A 20215-nucleotide genomic window follows, 5' to 3' on the forward strand; every position below is an offset into this window, starting at 1 on the left:
AGGTGCATTCGGGAGGACGACGGTTCAATCCCGCGTCGAGCCATCCTGATTTAGGTTTTCCGTGATTTCCCTAAATCGCTCCAGGCAAATGCCGGGATGGTTCCTTTGAAAGGGCACGGCCGAATTCCTTCCCTGTCGTTCCCTAATCCGATGACCTCGCTGTCTGGTCTCCTCCCCCAACCCCACATCACGAGACTCGAGAGCTCTCGCAAGACGCAACCCTTGGACAGCGCCGTGCGGCCCCACGTGCTAGCGTGTGACACGCACGCAATTCTCCAGAGTACTGGAAACTTCTAGAACAAGTGGTGCCGGGTGCATTACCGCTATAAAAAGGCTAGCCGCCATATTGTTAAGAGAGTGATTGGAATGATGGCAGTGACGGAGCAGGTCAGTCGGTCAGAGACGGTTTAGCTGGAGTTCTGATGCTGTGAGATCGCAGTGCAGTGCTGCGTAACTACGAGGAGACTTAGACTTATTTCCGTGTAGTCAACACTTAGTCTTGCTATATTGGGACTTAAACCCAGGAAACTATGAGAAGTTGCACTACTAAGAAGGCAGTTAGTAGACTTTGTATATAGAACTGTTTATAAAACGGATGTGCCAGGGGGGCTTCCAGTGTATATATCCTCGTGCACTGATTTACGATTGCATCCAGTGTACCCTGAGATCCCAGCCGAGTTCCGTATTCTAACTCGCCCTACAGCCTTCTTTTCAATGGAGCAGGTGCACTGAAGGCAGCCCACGACCACGAGACCTCCTGTCAAGTAAGTTCTTTGACGCTCATCCTTGCAGACCTTCCACTCCCTCTCAGGACTCGTTTGCGGGACACGACAGGAGGAGAAACAAATTTGGTGTCAGATGCGGGGTAAGGGTGGAGAATCAGCATTTCTCTGGTGGAAATGTCTGGAAGGAGGTCCACTCATCCTTGTGAAGCCTAATGAAAAGCATCTTGTATATAACAGCAGCGAAATCGAAGTGGAATTCACCGAAGTGGCGTTACTCCGAAAGGCTTGCACCAGGCTACATCACACGTTTATTAACTAGTAGTACAAGCATCAGCCGCTATTTCTTCGGGATAGAGAGCGAAATCCTTGACGTACTACAACTATGAATCTTTATTTTCGATAAATTTCAAGACCTGTTAGATAGGTTTTATGTATAGTTATAGCGGGAACCATTTTCTCGCATAATTTTGTCTGTGGATTAAAATGGAGAAGGTTGGTACCCCTGAATTAATTTCATAAGTTCAGCTTTCATCATTTCCACATATTTTTAATTTTTTTCTGTCACATCCTGCATTACAGTGCGAAATTTTCGTGTTGTGGTAATAGAGGAGTGAACATGAAACGAAACCTTAATGTACGAGAATGAAACGTTGACTAGCATTGTTGTTTACCAATATCCTTCGTACACTGTCACATTTATGCGCTGTGTATCGTGTATGAATCCAATGGCACCGCTGGCCTCTTTAATTCTGATGCTTCTTTTTCGTAAAAAATCTAATGTAGTATGCTCTTTTTGCAGGTAAGATTCCTCGTATGCGCATAATGACACATTCACTGTGGCTCTGTTTAAAATCGAGTTCAGCCGATGGAACAGTTTCTTTGCTAGCCTGCAAGTCATTTTATGTGTGATGAAAGCTGCGCAGTGTTTGCGAAGATGGTAGTGCTTGTATTATTCAAAATATCGCAGAAATGGCTGTCTGATATATTTTGCCTCGTCTGTTCTTACGGCAAATACCTGCAATTTCGTGTCAGCCCAAACCGACACCACTCGTCGTGTCTTTCATGCGACTGCCAGTTTCGGCAGAGAGCATCCGTTTGTTTTCCGTCACAAACAAAATGGTTTTTAAAGCGGAATTGGACGTGCCCATTCGACGGAGCGGTCCCAAATAGCTCTATCGTGATATTCGTTACATCCGTATGTATTAGTAGGGACAGTAAGACTCGATGAATAGTCAGTACTCCGACAGTGAGTGAGCAGGGCTACTGCACGGCAGCGTGGGCCGGGACGGTGCTATCCCTGCAGGAGTACTGGTGATTCCTCGTGTTTTACGGTCCCTCATAATACATATCGACGAAACGAATATAACAGTACGCTAATTTGGACCGCTTTGTCGAATGGGCACAACAAACTGGCCTTTAATTTATTTTATATCTAACGGGAAACAAACCGATACCTTCCGTCTACACCGGGCGTAGCACTAAAGACGTGATGACCATTGTTTGTTTGGGTAGACTACCACTACACATTGCAAAAGCGAAATTGCAGATATCTCCCGAAACATCATAGAAAAAGATTGTGACGACGCTTACTAAAGACATCTGACATACACTGACGGAAAGAAATCGCAGTACCGAGGAGTTATGCGACATAAACGAAAGTTGGTAGGCAGTTTCTACACCCGATAGATGATGTCTGTTCACATTTGACGTCAGTGCTAGTGAGGATGGAAATCAGGTTTGCTTTAAATTCAGGCTGTAACGGTCACGAGTGTCACTTACTTTTGAGACTGGGCGTGCTGAGCTGATGTTACTCAAGTATGCCTCGAAAGCGACAAAGAAGTCATTATCAACAACTTACTGAGTGTGAACGAGGTCGTGTAAAAGGGCTACGAGAAACTGGACGTTCGTTCTGAAATGTTGCAGAAAGACTTGGAAGGAATGTAGCCACTGCACGCGGTTGCTGGCAGCTGTGCTCACGTGAACGCACCGGGCTCCGGACGGCCATGTGGCACTGCCGAGAGGGAAGACGTCGTGTTCGGCGCATCCTACTGCATCTGCAGCGGGACTTGGCACCAGGTGACACAACCAACTCTTACTTCGAGGACAGCTCCGAGCCAGACGCGCTGTACCGTGCGTTCCACTGAGCCCAAACCACTGCCATTTGCGACTTCGACGGTGTCGAGCGAGGGCTAATAGGAGGACAGGGTGTAGGCCTGTTCTGTTCTGTGGTGGAAGCTGGTTCTGCCTCGGTGCCGGTGACGATCGCGGTCGGTTAGAAGAAGGCCAGTTGAGGGCCTGCAAGCAACCGGTCCGCGTGCTAGACACACTGGACCCACACTCGGAGTTACGATCTGGGATGCGATCTCTTATGACAGCAGGAGCACTCTTGTGGTTATCCCAGGCAACCTTATTGCAAATTTGTACGTCAGTCTCGTGATTCGACCTGTTGTGCTGCCATTCGTGAACAGCATTCCAGGGAATGTTTTCCAAGAGGATAACACTCGCCCACATTCCGCTGTTGTAACACAGCTCGCTTTACAGCGTATCGATTTGTTGCCTCGGCCAGCTCGATTCCCAGATCTGCCTCCAATCGACACATATCTGATATCGTCTGACGACAACTCCGGAATCATCCACAAACAGCATTAACCGTCCCTGCAACGACCGACCGAGTGCAACTTGCATAGAATTTCATCCTACAAACCGACATCCGGCACCTGTACCACACGATGTGTGCACGTTTGCATATTTGCATCCAATATTCTCGCTGCTACACTGGTTATTAATGCACAAGTATCTCACATTTTTAACGGTTTATCTCGCGCTTACACTGATCTGTGATTCTGCAATGTTAATTACTTAAATATGTTACCTAGACAAATGTATTCCCGAAGTTTCATTACTTTATATTAATTATTTTTTGGTTTGCGATTTTTCCCCCGTCACATTGTATATGAGACAGCTATTTCTGTAGGTCCTATCAGGAAAACAGGGACACTAACATTATCTGGCTCCCTAAGGCATTGTACGGTGTGTGGTGGAGACACTGCTGTACCGACGGAGTAGCGAGATAGGCTCTTTCCAGAGGTGCCGGTACACAGGGGGCGCAAATCCTGAATGAAGAAAGAAGGCGAAGTAATAATTAACAGGGAGAGGTACGTGAGTTAGCCTACCGTTCGATTTTCCTCTCTTTTGCCTACGACAAGAAGAATTTGCTTCGAGCTGCGACTGTAAACGCACGCTGTTGCCACAGCGTCATTTCATCAAAGAAGCATAATGAACTACTGCGAACACGGTTTATGTTACAGCAGTGCTCTAGGCCCACACAGCTGCGGCCTATCATGTTCGACAGCGGATTTCTTGCTGATACTTCGCTACGGTATTGTACGACCTCGAGGGTCGACATGCGGGTGCTGTAGAAAATATGCTATTTTACCAAAGGCTTCTGATTTTTCCAATTTTTGATAACTGGAACGAGAAACTTCGGTGGAGCAAGCAAGCAAATAAGGTGGAGAGGATATGTCATTTACTTGTCCCTCCAGCCCGTACTTTCTGATTGATACGATCTGTTGTGTAAATAAAGAAGAATTCACAAGTATACCTTCTGTGGCCGATTAATAATATTACGGGAGTTGCTAGTCGCTGTGTCTACAGACAACTATACTCTGTGTACATCTACGTTGAACCCTGGTGGAAACAAAGGTATCTGCCGTTCGTCATTGGCTGCACTGCTCAGCCACCTGAGAGTAGGTTTTATTTATATATTAGGGATTTTAGTGTTCTTCTAGCGCGAATGAAATTCTGACTTGTTCCTTGCTAAATGCTTAACGTATGCGGTTCTTGTATCAAATATGACTGTACACTCTGTTTCCCTGCTCTTCATTGTTGCTAAACCTTCTTACAAAAGGAGCGTACCAGTTCGGTTTTCCCCCTGTCCTATTCCATTCGTGGGTGGTGCACGAGAAGCAAAACTGTCGTAGGGGAAAGTATGGGAAACTTGCGCAGAGGGTAAACATGCGCATTTCTGTTTCCCTGATTTAAAAGCTTTGTTGAACTTTGTAACCAGTGCTACACCTAGCGGCAGGTTAGCGAACTACTTTAGTCTGGTCGCTGGGCCGCCATTACAGTCTCGCGTTCAGTGAGTTTGCAAATGGTGAAATGTAACGTTGTGATCTAATTTGCAGTCCTCGGGATTTAAGACGGTGAGCCTCTATTTATTACGTTGACTAAATTTACTTGTGATAAAGTTAATGCCTGTATTGTATGGGTATGTTTTCACAAGAGTCCTGTTTGGTTGTAATTAGTTTTAAGAAAATTGTGGCCAAAATTTATTTCCAAAACACTATGGGGTAAGGGTGCGCACCGATGCGCACGTTTCCCCTTCATGTAGTTAAATACGAGCAGGCCACCAATAGTTCGTTTTTTTTTCTTTGTTCTCAGATGCCGAGAAAGTACGTCCGGAAAACAGAGCAGTACAGTTATACTGTAGACACGCTTAAACAAGCAATACATGCAGTAAGAACAGATGGGAGGAAAATCAGAGAAGTCTGTAGGAGCTTCAGAATACCAGAATCAACAAAACGAAAATACCTCGCGAAGCCCATTGACGAGGTAACACAGCCAAGTTTGGGGCGTAAGTCTATTATTCCCGAAAGTGTTGAGCAAGAAATGGTTGATTTTATCGTCCTTCTTGGCAACTTGTTCTATGGCCTAGCCGGCCGGAGTAGCCGAGCTGTTCTAGGCGCTACAGTCTGGAACCGCGCGACCACACCGGTCGCAGGTTCGAATCCTGCCTCGGGAATGGATGTGTGTGGCGTCCTTAGGTTAGTTAGGTTTAAGTAGTTCTAAGTTCTAGGGGACTGATGACCTCAGAAGTTACGTCCCATGGTGCTCAGAGCCATTTGAACAATTTCTATGGCCTAACACCTAAAGGCTTGCGGAAATTGGCATACGATACATTGAGAAGAATGGTATTAACCACAATTTCAACAAAGAGAGTGGCTTAGCCGGCAAAGGTTGGATGTACAGTTTTCTTCAGCGCCACCCGACCGTAAGACTGTGGCAGCCGGAAAATACTAGTGTGAATAGAATCAATGCTTTCAGCAAGAAAGAAGTTATTCGATTTTTTGACAATCCGCTAACTTTAAAAGAAAAACTGAATATTGATCCCACAAGAATGTACAGCCAAGATGAGACTTGCATAACCGTTGTACACAAAAAGTGTTCTAAGGTGTTTGCTACCAAAGGTTCAAAGAGGGTAGGCGCTGCAACTTCCGCTGAGAGGGGCAGGACCATCACTCGTGTGTTTTGTATGAGCGCTGGAGGTTATTTCACACCTCCTATGATGATTTATCCAAGAAAACGAATGAGTGCATATCTTCAGAAAAATGGACCGGATGGGGCCATATACTGTCGTTCCAACAATGGGTGGACCAACACAGAACTATTCAATGAGTGGCTTCTTCATTTTAGAAAACATACTCGCCCAACAGCTGATGAACCAGTGCTCCTCATACTGGGCAACCACAACAGCCACATTTCCATTGAGTCTTAGAAGTTTTGTAAAGAAAACCACATCCACATGGTCTCTCTCCCACCTCTCACGTCCCACCACCTACAACCCTTGGACCTAACCTTTTTTGGCCCTCTGAAGAATGCTCTTTCTAGGGAATATGACCTTTTCATGATACGAACAGGGCACCAGAGAATTACTGAGTACGAAGTTGCTGAGCTTGTGAAGAATGCTTTTCTTAAAGTTGCTACATTGTCAAATGCATTACCTGGCTTCCGTGCAGCTGGTATTCACTTATACAACCCCGACATGTTTTCTGAACTTGATTTTGCCCCAGCTCGAAAACTAGACGAGCTAAGAGTGGAAGCAGCCACAGATTGTGACAGTCCTTCAACATCCGCAGCACATAAGACCCCATCGACTGATACAAGTTCATTTGTGGGGCTATTTGATGATTCTACTTCCTCAAAATCCACGGGAGGTTTTACTGAAAGCCATAAGAAGTTTATGACTTATCTACCAGATTTTGACCTAAAGAAGAAATCTGATAGGCCTAAGCCTACTGAGGTTAAAACAAGAAAGCCCAGAGAAAAGCAGCATTCTGAAATACTAACTAGCACACCCATGAAAATAAAGCTTGAGTTGGATATAGAAAAGAAAAAGGAAAAAGAAGAGGTGAAACAGCAAAGAATTGCCAATAAAAACATAAAAGTTGCTAGAAAGCCTGATCTCGGCAAGAGGCCTAAGCCTAATGCAAAAGAAAGTATGGATAAGAAGAGACTTCAAAACAAGAAAAAGGATAATCAGACTTTTGGCAAGAAACACTTACAAAAGAAGGTAAACAAAATTGAAGAAGAATCAGACGATTCAGATGTTGACGAAGTTCCACTGTATAACGACTATGAGTCCGATGATATCGGCATGGAGCTGTTTGACCCTGGCGCACTTCAAGGAGCCGACGACGAGATTTGCGGACTTTGTGGAGATCACGGAACTGTGGTACACATGTACTATGTGCAGCTTGTACCGCAAATGATTCTGCTAAAGATTTTATATATGATATGTACAGTGAAGGACTTATCTAACTTGTTAAATCTGTAGGCCCCTAACATCAAAGAAAACTTTGCATTTTATTTGAAAACCAATAGTCCTGAACTATGCTAAAGTTTGTAAAATTTGATTAAAACTTATGTTTAACCTAATCTAACATGTGCCTTATCAATATAATCTTTGGAACAAACCTTGTATTGGTTTTTTTTCCTCTCCAGGTATTACTGCGTATCAATTCTTCTAACATGCGCACAATTACCCCACCCGATGCGCACATTTCCTCGACGCTCGGGAAACCGTCCGCTTAGGTAGTGTCTTGGAATTTTGTTTTTGGTGTGTTTATTTTTGAATATTTTGGGTTATCTTAATTTTTTGTAGATACTAGTATAGTTGTTCTAGGTTTTGATGTAAAATAATCTTTGTTTAACGAACTCAAAATTTTTTAAAAAGAAGTTCCGCTTAGGTGCGCACGTTCCGTATGAACCCGAAGGTCTCTAGTTTTGGCGTCTTCATTACGTGAAATATAGGATGCAGGCAGTAATATGCTGTTTGACTCAGTTAGGAACGCGACCTCTTGGAACAGTGGCAGTAAGATGCACAGCGTGGCTCTTACATCTTACACCGTGAGCGGAAACGATTATCGATGTAACGATACCTTGCTGACTCATAGCCGCTGGACACAGAACGTGCAATTGACATATTGTTTGCCGGCCGCGGTGGCCGTGCGGTTCTGGCGCTGCAGTCCGCAGCCGCGGGACTGCTACGGTCGCAGGTTCGAATCCTGCCTCGGGCATGGGTGTGTGTGACGTCCTTAGGTTAGTTAGGTTTAAGTAGTTCTAAGTTCTAGAGGACTTGAGTCCCATAGTGCTCAGAGCCATTTGAACCATTTTTTGACATATTGTTTGCTTTATCATACGTATTAGGTTAATTATGAATGAACACACTTAGTATGCATTTTATTAATTTAACAGCTATGAAGATGTTTAGTACTTGAACGAAACCAGTTAATAGTGCAAAATGTGCGCCATCATACCGTTATAAAATATAGTGCACTAAAATTAGTGATAAACATTATATATTTATATGAAATTTATCGCACGCGAGCAGATATGTTGTTCGCGTCTGTATCTGTTAACTATTAGTACAAAACGCTTGTTTTGTCTTATTTGTAACCAATACCAAGTTTATGCCATTTCGTATTTTGTTTCTCAAATATGATTTACAGAAGAGCTGTTCATTTTAGCTTAGCCCAGTAGCCATTTAACAAGGCAAGCAAGTGATGACTATCAGTGAGGGAGATCAGGCTCATAATGCAATCAGCAGCTTATCCGACCTCGACTCACTAGATGTCTGACTTGACGTCCAACGTGGCGTGTAATTAATTGTCGATTAATAAACAGTGATCGTCATCATACTCTTGTTACACTCATAAAATACTACATAAATTGTATACTGTATTTAGGTATGAAAACTGCCTCAACATAATCATTCCCATTATAGCAGTTTCTCTTACCTGGCCCGTGTAACAAGATCATTGCATAAGAATAAAATATCCTTCACATCCCTTTAAAATATAAAAATTTTCGACTAAAACATGTATAAAACGAACTCGCGAAACACACACACGCACACACACACACACACACACACACACACACACACACACACACACGAACGCTCCTTGATAAAAGCTTGTTCTAGGATAATTCTTAAAAATTGTGATAAAATGAGAACACAAGTAAAAAGAGGAGATGCAATCAAAGACTCAGGTGATGATGCCTTGTTAGAAAATTTGGCTATATGCCAGATTGCTCGTAGACTTTGTACTTCGTGAACTCTGTGGCGATCAAAAAGTAGCTGTGTTCGACAGCTGAGTGATGTTTTCGATTAGCAACCGATTCGAAAAGAGTCGTGTCTGGTCGTTCCGATTAAGGTTTTCCGTGATTTGGTTAACATATTTCTTAACGCTCTCTCGACCACAGGAAATCGCTGTATAGTTCCGTGGAGCGTCCCATATCTACAATCGCGAACAGGACAGTGCTGGTTGCGTTCTTTTTTCAGTCTGTAAGCAAAGAATGGTCATTTCAAGTTCATACTATGCGTGCATTGTCAATTTGCCGTAAGAAAGGTTATTAGCACGTGAAGCTGATAAACGAACTGGCTTAAACCACAGTGACGACATTGGAACATTCAGTTACTATCGAAAGACACAAAACATTGAAGATCTGCGCCCATAGCGATCTATAGTACAGACCACTAAGCATTGTACTTATATGGATTGATGACCTGCAGCCGTCTAGAATGAAATTATAAATATATATTAATACCTTCAGCAGCTTACAGGCGTTGGTACATATCAACGGGGACAGGCGAAAATGTGTGATCCGACCGTGACTAGAAGCCGGGATCTCCTGCTTACATGACAGACGCTCTATCCATCTGAGCCACCGAGGGCACAGAGGACAGTGCGACTGCAGGGACTATCTCGCGCACGCCTCCCGCGAGACCTACATTCTCACCTAATCTACATCTACATTTATACTCCGCAAGCCACCCAACGGTGTGTGGCGGAGGGCACTTTACGTGCCACTGTCATTACCTCCCTTTCCTGTTCCAGTCGCGTATGGTTCGCGGGAAGAACGACTGTCTGAAAGCCTCCGTGCGCGCTCTAATCTCTCTAATTTTACATTCGTGATCTCCTCGGGAGGTATAAGTAGGGGGAAGCAATATATTCGATACCTCATCCAGAAACGCACCCTCTCGAAACCTGGCGAGCAAGCTACACTGCGATGCAGACCGCCTCTCTTGCAGAGTCTGCCACTTGAGTTTATTAAACATCTCCGTAACGCTATCACGGTTACCAAATAACCCTGTGACGAAACGCGCCGCTCTTCTTTGGATCTTCTCTATCTCCTCCGTCAAACCGATCTGGTACGGATCCCACACTGATGAGCAATACTCAATTATAGGTCGAACGAGTGTTTTGTAAGCCACCTCCTTTCTTGATGGACTACATTTTCTAAGCACTCTCCCAATGAATCTCAACCTGGTACCCGCCTTACCAACAATTAATTTTATACGATCATTCCACTTCAAATCGTTCCGCACGCATACTCCCAGATATTTTACAGAAGTAACTGCTACCAGTGTTTGTTCCGCTATCATATAATCATACAATAAAGGATCCTTCTTTCTCTGTATTCGCAATACATTACATTTGACTATGTTAAGGGTCAGTTGCCACTCCCTGCACCAAGTGCCTATCCGCTGCAGATCTTCCTGCATTTCGCTACAATTTTCTAATGCTGCAACTTCTCTGTATACTACAGCATCATCCGCGAAAAGCCGCATGGAACTTCCGACACTATCTACTAGGTCATTTATATATATTGTGAAAAGCAATGGTCCCATAACACTCCCCTGTGGCACGCCAGAGGTTACTTTAACGTCTGTAGACGTCTCTCCATTGATAACAACATGCTGTGTTCTGTTTGATAAAAACTCTTCAATCCAGCCACACAGCTGGTCTGATATTCCGTAGGCTCTTACTTTGTTTATCAGGCGACAGTGCGGAACTGTATCGAACGCCTTCCGGAAGTCAAGAAAAATAGCATCTACCTGGGAGCCTGTATCTAATATTTTCTGGGTCTCATGGACAAATAAAGCGAGTTGGGTCTCACACGATCGCTGTTTCCGGAATCCATGTTGATTCCTACATAGTAGATTCTGGGTTTCCAAAAACGACATGATACTCGAGCAAAAAACATGTTCTAAAATTCTACAACAGATCGACGTCAGAGATATAGGTCTATAGTTTTGCGCATCTGCTCGACGACCCTTCTTGAAGACTGGGAGGGTGTTATCTTTTGCTGTATTTATTACATAATATGCGCCATCACCAATTGTAGTCTTTGTTCTTCTTGTCCGAAACGAATTTCTTAAAATAGTAAGGGGCATCTTTTATGCTATATACATAAATAAATTCATAAAGTTTACATGAGCACAGGTCGTTTTATTTGATTTGCTTTGCCGTGGTATGTTTCCTCATGCAACTATAAATGACCATTTAGGTTTCAAGCATTAGAGGTCCTCGTAACTTCACTCAGTGACTACAAATCGTAATGTAGCTAACACTTTTCCTCACAGCTTACAGCATCTCTCACGACTGTATTCTTTTTTTGTCAAATAAGGTTTGATGAATTTCAGTAGATTCGAAAAGCATGTTTCAGTCATTCTTAATTAATTCTGAAAATCATCGGCTCCCAGCTCCGTAAGTCAGCGGAGGGTGGGAGAATTTCTTCCTGAGCATTAGCCATTTCTTTGCCCACGGCTTTCTCTCCGCGTTCTTCGGCCTTTTTAGAACTAAAACAATCAAGGCAAATCCCAGTTTTTGTGTCCTTGTAATACCAAACGGGATCTCGTAGAACACAGCCTCACTGAACCTAAGGTTAACAAATGGTAACCAGCGATAGGAACAAGGATTCGCTGTAATCGCCGAGTGCTGTCGGCCGGGACGCGTGTAGGCTGCCCCGAAATTGGTCGGTTGGTCGGTCGGCCTATAAATTGGTGGGAGTGTAGGGACCTTAAGAAAGTTGAAAACGGAACACCTCGAATGGAACCTCGATCAATGGTGCGCGCTTCTCTTCGTCGAGAGTACAGGAATTGTCTGATGTTTGGTGATCGTCGTGGACGAAAGTGAATGCGGCCAGTACCAATGCAGGGAGGTGGGGCAACCATGTTTTGAGCCGATAATACACACTGATATCTGGAGCCTCTTTCGCTGTCAAGGGTAATTTGAAGCCTGTGCAGTGTAGATGTTTCTACTTTTTAGGCCTTTATTTGTAGTTCAAACAAATTCTTCACATTATTATGTCGTATGTGCTTCTATTAACTCTTTTCTTTTTAAGTGAATGTGGATGTCACGAAAAATTGAGGCCGAGCGGTTCTAGGCGCTTCAGTCTGGAACCGCGCTAACGCTACGGTAGCAGGTTCGAATCCTGCCTCGGACATGGATGTGTGTGATGTCCTTAGGTTAGTTAGGTTTAAGTAGTTCTAAGTTCTAGGGAACTGATGACCTCAGATGTTAAGTCCCATAGTGCTCAGAGCTATTTGAAGCATTTTGAACTAAAAATTGATATATTATTTTTATTTTTTCCTATAAGTTCCAGTAGTAAATTTCATCATGTACAGCTGTAATAATGATGGTCAATGTGATAAGATTTACTCGTGCTCTAGTACAGTAGTTTTCAGTCGGACGAAAGATTAAGATGTAAGGACGGCATGCTTTTCTCACGAAAAGTAAACTACGAGTTAGCGGCGTTCCTGACGAAGCAGTAGGAAAGCACCTCCCAGTAATCACTCGGGGGCCTACAGACAATGCAGAACACGAGAGCGAGAGAGAGAAGAGCTAATATCACAGGTGTTCATTGCAAAGTGCAATTTTGAATCCATCCTGATGCAGTCGCTTTCATCCTCGCGTCTTCACTGTCGGAATTATATTAAGAGCAGTGCGGTCGGTGAAATTTATTATAGATACTAATTTCTCAGTTACGTCTGTAAATAATGCTGCTAGGTTCTATTAAACAGTAAGCATCGACTTGTAGACTATCAATACACGTACAACTAGATGATTACTCCGCAGTTCTGACTGAAGTGCTTAGCAGATAGGATGCAAGACACCACTTCAACAGCGCATGGGAAAATGACAAACAAAATTTTTTTGTGGTAGGTCTGATTTCTTTTTTTATCGTAGAGGTCCTTCCTGTATATGTAAGTGGAGGACAGCAAAAATTTCGTGAAACGATTTCGCCCCAATTGAGGTTACTTTACTTTTAATGATTGCTATCCCAACATGTTTATTATAAGTGTGACACTCTTTCCCTTATTTTGTGATATGTTTTGAATCCTACCTTGTAAGTATCCGACACTGCTCAGCTATACTGCGAACTTACCAAAACGCAGGAAAATAGTTCTTATGACCACAATATTAACGATATACAGTTGAAACCGATTGATCCACACAAATTCCTAGGTGTAGCAGTTTGAATGGGAATGATATGGAATGATCTCATAGACTCAATCGCAGGTAACGCTAGTGGTAGGCTTCCGTTTACAGGCATTATACTGGGAAAATGTAGTCAATCCACAAAGGGAGGAAGGAAGATTACTCCCGTCCACAACAAGATCATCAGGCGTTAATCACAAGTTCGGATTAGGGAAGGAAATCGGAAGTACGCTTTCAAAGGAATCACTTGGCGTTTGCTTTAAGCTATTCAGGAAATCACGGAATTTGTGAACCACAATTTAAAAAAAAAACACTCAACACTCAATAACCATTCAAATTATCATAAAAATTATAGCAAGTAAAAATTCAAGAATGATGAGGTGTTTCCAAAAGCTGCTTATCTGTGTAGCATACAGCTATGCGGCTTTTGGAAACACCTCATCGTTCTTCACTACAGCTATGCGACTTTTGGAAACAAACCATTCTCGACTTCCTAATTGTTATAATTTGTATGATATTTCTGAAAGGTTGTTGAACGTTGAGTGTTTTTTTACTGTTACTCAAAATGTCTCTTAGCTGTGGTTACCCTCCCCACAAAGATGTTTGTACAAACCTAAATTTGAACCGTCGTCCGCTCCAATGTGAGTCCATTGTGCTAACAACTGCACTACGTCGGTCGTGTCTACAAAGCGGACTGGTTAACAATGTACTCGTGCGTCCCTACTTACAATATTGCTCAAGTCTGTTTGATCCATACCAAATAACAGCAACGTATACACCAGTTCCAGTCATATTAATGTGACCACCGCCCATGTTCAAAGTCCAATAACCACTCACAGGCGCAGGTGGCAGCACTAGCAGTGGAGAGAATATAAAGTATGTCGAAAGGACTACGGAAACAGTGCGAAATGGAGCGATTTATCTGACGGCGCTTCTGGGCCAAGGCTGGAAGCATTTCAGAAGCTGTTAAGTCTGTAAACAATTCGCGTTCTGCCGCGATTAAAGTATAAGTGGCGCTATTCAAAACCGGCGCTGAGGCAAATATGGTGCATCACGGTCCACGGATGACGGGGGTGCGTAGAAGTGTACGGGAGAACAGACGTGCAACCGAGGGGCGGCCGGTGTGGCCGAGCGGTTCTAGGCGCTTCAGCCTGGAGCCGCGCGACCGCTTCGGTCGCAGGTTCGAACCCGGCCTCGGGCATGGATGTGTGCGATGTCCTTAGGGTTAAGTAGTTCTAAGTTCTAGGGGAGCGATAGTGCTCAGAGCCATTTGAACCGAGGGGCTACCAACAGCGTCTCCTCAGCGTACGAGCAGGCAACCATTCTGATTGCCTTTCATCGGCGACTAAGGCTGGAATTTGCGGAAGTGGACGTCCAATGAGTGACGACAGGTGTCCTTCTCAGATGAAGTACTACGCTAAGTCCTACCTATCAAACAGTCCACAGTGATTTGCAATGTACGTAAATTTAGTATAAATATAGATTCTAGAATCACCGGTCGGGAGAACCTCGTGCTGATCACATTTCCCTCCGTATCCGCATCCGGTGACGCCTACGGGCTGAGGTTGACACAGTGGCCGGTCGGTGCCGTTGAGCCGCCAAGGCCTGTTTGGACGGTGTTTGTTTGTTTGTATAGATTCTAGAATAGGACAGACGAGAGTGGTGTAAACCTTTTTTTTCAAATTTGTTGCACTTTCTAATTGTTCTTCGAATAAAAGTCATCTTTGGATCTCCTTCCCCACTGTATTTCTTATACGATCATTCCAATTGTAGTTGTTCCTAAGAGCAATCCGTAGACATTTGCTCCAATCGATAACTTCTAAATTTGTGTCACCTGTCATGCAGCAGAAATTCGACAGTATTCTCGTTGCACTAATGGGCAGGATCTAACTTTTCAGGATCAACTGTCACTTTTCGAACCATTCAAATACGTTGTCTAAATCATTAGTAATTCGTTTGGCACGTTTTGTAACTCATCTAGGCGGTAAATGATGGCACCACCGGCAAATCTTTTATTTGTCCATTTAATGGCACGCGAAGACGAGAAACAGTAGCCAGCGGTTTCACAGGGCACTCCACGATTCTCAAACACGAAGAAAAAGCCCGCGGAAAATAGAAAGTGGCGCCGAGAGCAGAGCCGAGCCGCACCGGAGTGGTCGAGCAGGTAGTGAAGCGTGTGGTGCCAGCTAACGGCAACCTGGCGGACAGGAAGAGCCTGCCAGTCCTGAACACAGCTCGAGCAAAATGGAGCGTATCGCGAAATCATTCCTGTTTGCAGCCAATGAATAGCAGCAGTGATTACGTTGCGCTGCTTTTTGTAACTTTTTTGATATCTCACTTCATCCCGTGTAACTAAACACGCAGAACGAAAATGTCGGTGGAGCTGTAACAAACATACATCGTCCAAAGAAGAAAATATGTGACAGGGTTTGTATCTTCCAAAAATCAGACCATTCTTTTCTCCTGTTCTGTATTCGGCACTTCAGACAGAGCCACAGAGCTGTGTTTATAAACACGAGTGCGTTGTTACTGGTAGCGTTGTGGTATCGAGTTTCGTTGACAGACATGAGCTGAGCTTCTTTCTGTATACAGGGTGATTCAAAAGTCATGCCCTATAGGACTATATAGTATTCAGATGTATGACAGAAACTGACATCCGAAGCGAAAAATATATAGTAAACATGGACTCTAAAATGCATACCTTATGAGTTATGAACACTTATTCGTCTTCGGTGCTGTGAAACGAATCCCTTTTACTGCAAGGAGCTAGAAAGGACCAAAATAAAGAAAAAACTGTATAGTAAATGCTGAATTTAAAATGCATACCTTAAGAGCTGTGGGTACTTCTTCCGCAGAAGAAGTGTTTCGCAGTAGTGAAAATGAACAAGTGTTCGTAGATCCTAAGCCAAATATTTTAGTTAGCCCATGTTTACAAGGTTATTTTTTCTTGTTTTGTTCATACTACCTCCTACCAAAATATGGAAAGTAAAGAGCTTGCAATACAAGGGGTTTGTTTCACAGTTTCCAAGATGTGGTCATAGCTCTGAAGATATACATTTTGGGACCCATGTTTACTTGACGTTTTTGCTTCGAGTGATTGTTCCTGTTATATCCCTAAATACGACTTCGTTCTATGGGCTAGGACTGTCGACTCACCAATGTACCATTGTCCAATGAGAGATGACTTTTGAATCACCCTGTATACGAGCTTTTCTTTCGGCTACATCCTGTGAGACATGTCATTATTTCAGTATCGGTGGGAGACTGTGATATACTGAGAACAGCTCATATGTGTCGTAATCAATCATCATCTATGCCGTAATTACAGAGAAATCTTGCTTTACGAGAGTATCAGCGGGTCTTTTTGTGTCGATGACTTGATAAGATGTGTGGCCACACCTCTGGAAATTGAAATATTTTTCTGACGAAACAAGTAACAACGAAAGTATCCCAAGGCAATGTATATAAATGATGACGGCGGTAGCTTACTGAGGATGTTCACAGACTATACGAGTGGGTATTGGCAGTTTGTAGCGGAAGAAAACTGTAGGAAGACCTCCGAGGATCGACGCTTGCTGCTGGGACTGGCAGTTGACCATCAAGACCAATAAATATAAAGTACTGCGAATAAATAGACGGGAAGACCCATTATTGTTTGATTACACCATTGACGATCATTCAGTGGAAAGAGTAACAAACGTAAAGTACCTAGGAATACTCGTTCGGAGCGACATAAAGTGTAAAGACCACATAAAAATTTCAGGGACAGTTTCCAGGTAGGAGTAATAGAGTAGATGGAGAAGATCTAAATAAGAGCTGCGCGTTTCTTCGTGGATTCATTTAGCTAGCGCGAGAACGACATTAAAAGAGACGCACTGGGCATTATGGGGATATTTCTGTTGGAATTCCAAGAGCATACGTTCGAATAAGAGTCAGACAACACATTACACACACATCACCACGACTGGAGATTCAGAGAAATTTGAGCATATGTAGCGGCTTACCAACAGCTGTTCTTCCAATGTAGTATTACTGAATGGAAAACGAAAGGCGAGAAATGACGGTGGTACTACAGGTTCACTCAGCCACACGCAAATGGCTTGTAAAGTGTACGTGTAGATAGAGATTCTGCGCTAAACGTTTTGCCTCCTGCCGACATTTAGTCTACGTCTGGAATGAATATAGTGACCTTTCGGGCGCCGTCGGATGCATTCAAAACAGACAGTTCGGAAGTCATCCATCGTGGTCACGGACGACGATCAGAAAAACTTGATTGTTACACAACCAATACAAGCCTAAAACCTGATCCCGGTTTTTCCATACAGTTGTCATCACACCATTCAGTGTGACGTTCAATTCGTATATCATCGATTTCGAGACTAATATAGTCTTATTTTCTGGTACCTAACATGCCTAAAAAATCGAGTGTCATAAGCGCCACTCGTGTTCGTAAAGAAAATGTGGACGCCATTAAAAATCACCCATAGTGTCAAATTTAACACGATATGCTTTCCACATAACAACATCTACCAGCAGCAGGAGGAAGTCAGGCGAATTCCGTGGCACGTTAATACATGATTGGGATTGTACAGTCTTGAAGTCGATCGTACACGAACGGAACATCACGATAACTTGTGGGATACAGCTGTACGGAGAGACTGACAGGACTAAATTAACGAACAATTGGGGAACAGGTTTGGATGTCCTGCCCAAGAAGCATTTCGTTCAGCGATAAACTGAGTATTGCTAGCTGTATACTCTGTAGTTGCCGGAATTGTTGGGATATCCCAGAAGCTGCACTGGCGCAGTGGTTAGCATCTAAGCTCACATTCGGGAGGGCGACGGTTCAGATCCCATCCAGAGTTATTGGCTATAGATGCTGATAACTGTGTACAGTCACTTAGGAAATATTTGTCTGACTCCATTAATTAGTTTTGGTACATTTTCAGGCTGATCTTCGTAAGGAGCGCGGTTGTATATTCACGTTTGTACTCGATGTACTGGGGGCCGCTCCTTGCGGCAGTATGAGAGGTATCCGTGTTAATATCCACCAGGTAGCTAACATTTTCATCACGTACCAGCCAGTCACCAGAAATCCGCCAGCATCCCGCCCGTTCTGTACAACTGATGTATACCACCACAGTTATCTGTATTTACCGTATATTTAGTTGACAAACAGTCACGCTATTCTCTAGTATCTGTCAGGGATACGATGACCCACCCGGATTTAGGTTTTGACGATTTCCCTAAATCGCTTAAGGCGACGGTATTCTACAGTATCTATCAGGGATACGATGACCAACCCAGATTTAGGTTTTGTTCGATTTCTCTAAATCGCTTAAGGCGACTGCTGGTGCGCTTCCTACGGAAGGACACGGCTAATATTCTTCCCTGTCCTTTCGCTAGTCCGAGCGCTAATGATGTCGTCGTTGACAGTACGTTAGACCCTAATCTGGCTTCGCTTCACGAGTTGCGACCAGAGCTCGGCCGCTATTTGAGGAGCGGCTGGCTGGAATGTACTTACGGGGAGACGCGGCGAAGGCGCCGGCCAGGAAGGCGAGCACGACAAGCGGCGCGAGCTGCTGCATCTCGTCCACTGGCGCGGTTGGGCGCGCGCTGCCTGCACGGCCGCACCGTTACGTGACGTCACAGCCGCCCCCACCCCGCCCACGACGGCGGGCGCGCCTCCCTCTGCCGTCCAGCCTCACCGTCGTCCACACCTGTTGCTCTGGCGGCCTGGGCAGTCGACGTTTTAAAACGCGGAAGCTACCTTATCTGTCCTGTAGACGAGCGCTGGTCAACTCGTCCGTCAGTCGCGAGTGATAACGCCACATGTCTTCGGTTTAAGTTATCGGTGATAAAATACAGGAAGCGAAAAGTTATCTACAACATGTACAGAAACCAGGCTGTAGCCATAAGAATAGAAGGGCACGAAAGGGAGGGAGGCAGAGCTGTAACCTGTCCCCAACGTTATTTAATCGAAACAAAGAGGAAGAAGTAACGGAAACCGAAGACACATTTGAAACGGAAACTGAAGTTCAGGGAGAAGAGACAAAACCTTTAAGGTTCGCCACTGATATGGTAATTCTGCCAGAGATGGCGAATCACTTATCCCTCTTACTACTGGGACATTTTTATCTGACTGAATACCACTGTCATCATATAGACACCCCCACTGTGATCATATAGACCCCAAGTAATTTACACCAGATATATAGGCAGTATTTTAATGAAATAACATATTACGTTCAAGAAACAAAAAGCAATTTAGATTGGAGTCATATTGACACCAGTGATACTCAGTGCAAAGAACCATGAATAAATTTTACTGTACTGTAAATATAAAGCTGAACAAAACATTGTTGGAAACAATTGATTCGGAGAGAGAAAGCTATATATTTAAAAAAAAAACAGCTTCGGAAACAAGGGAGATATGATTTACCAACATGCTTATGGGGTCATATTGACCCAAGTGGTACAAGGACGGATACAACAACAGCTGATGCAAGAAACTCTGGCAATGGATGCTAAAATAAGTGGGAAATAAGATTTTCATTACTGCAAGTGTTTTGTATAATAGCTGTTAAACATAACATTCATCATTCTGTTTTCATAAATGTTACATTCATGATTCAGACAAACAATTTAAGCTGGGGTCGTACTGTCCCAGTGGCACTCAGGGCAAAGACCATGGAAAAAATTTAATATTTAGTAAATATAAAAATGAACGAAACACCATTGTTTACGATCAACTCAGAGGGACAAACTCATATAATTTGAAAATAATGGTTTTGGAAACAAGGGAGACATACATTTACAATGTATTTATAGAGTCATATTGACCCCAGTGGTACCTGGAAGTTTAAAGGATCAATTGAACTGAATATATCCTGTCCTGGCTGGAAGGTGATTAGTAAAACAAAG

General features: G+C 43.7%; 1 protein-coding gene across 1 annotated transcript in view; it reads right to left on the minus strand.

The window, feature by feature from the left end:
- The window catches only part of LOC126469667 (probable chitinase 2), a 323373-nt gene extending 304461 nt beyond the window's left edge, over positions 1-18912 (minus strand). Inside the window, exon 1 of the mRNA XM_050096816.1 lies at positions 18816-18912. Within this exon, the coding sequence (XP_049952773.1) occupies positions 18816-18879 (64 nt within the window). The 5' untranslated portion in view covers positions 18880-18912. The remainder of the gene's footprint in view (positions 1-18815) is intronic.
- Positions 18913-20215: the final 1303 nt, after the last annotated feature.

Source organism: Schistocerca serialis, chromosome 3 (assembly GCF_023864345.2).
Source record: "Schistocerca serialis cubense isolate TAMUIC-IGC-003099 chromosome 3, iqSchSeri2.2, whole genome shotgun sequence".
Classification (NCBI taxonomy): Eukaryota; Metazoa; Arthropoda; class Insecta; order Orthoptera; family Acrididae; genus Schistocerca; species Schistocerca serialis.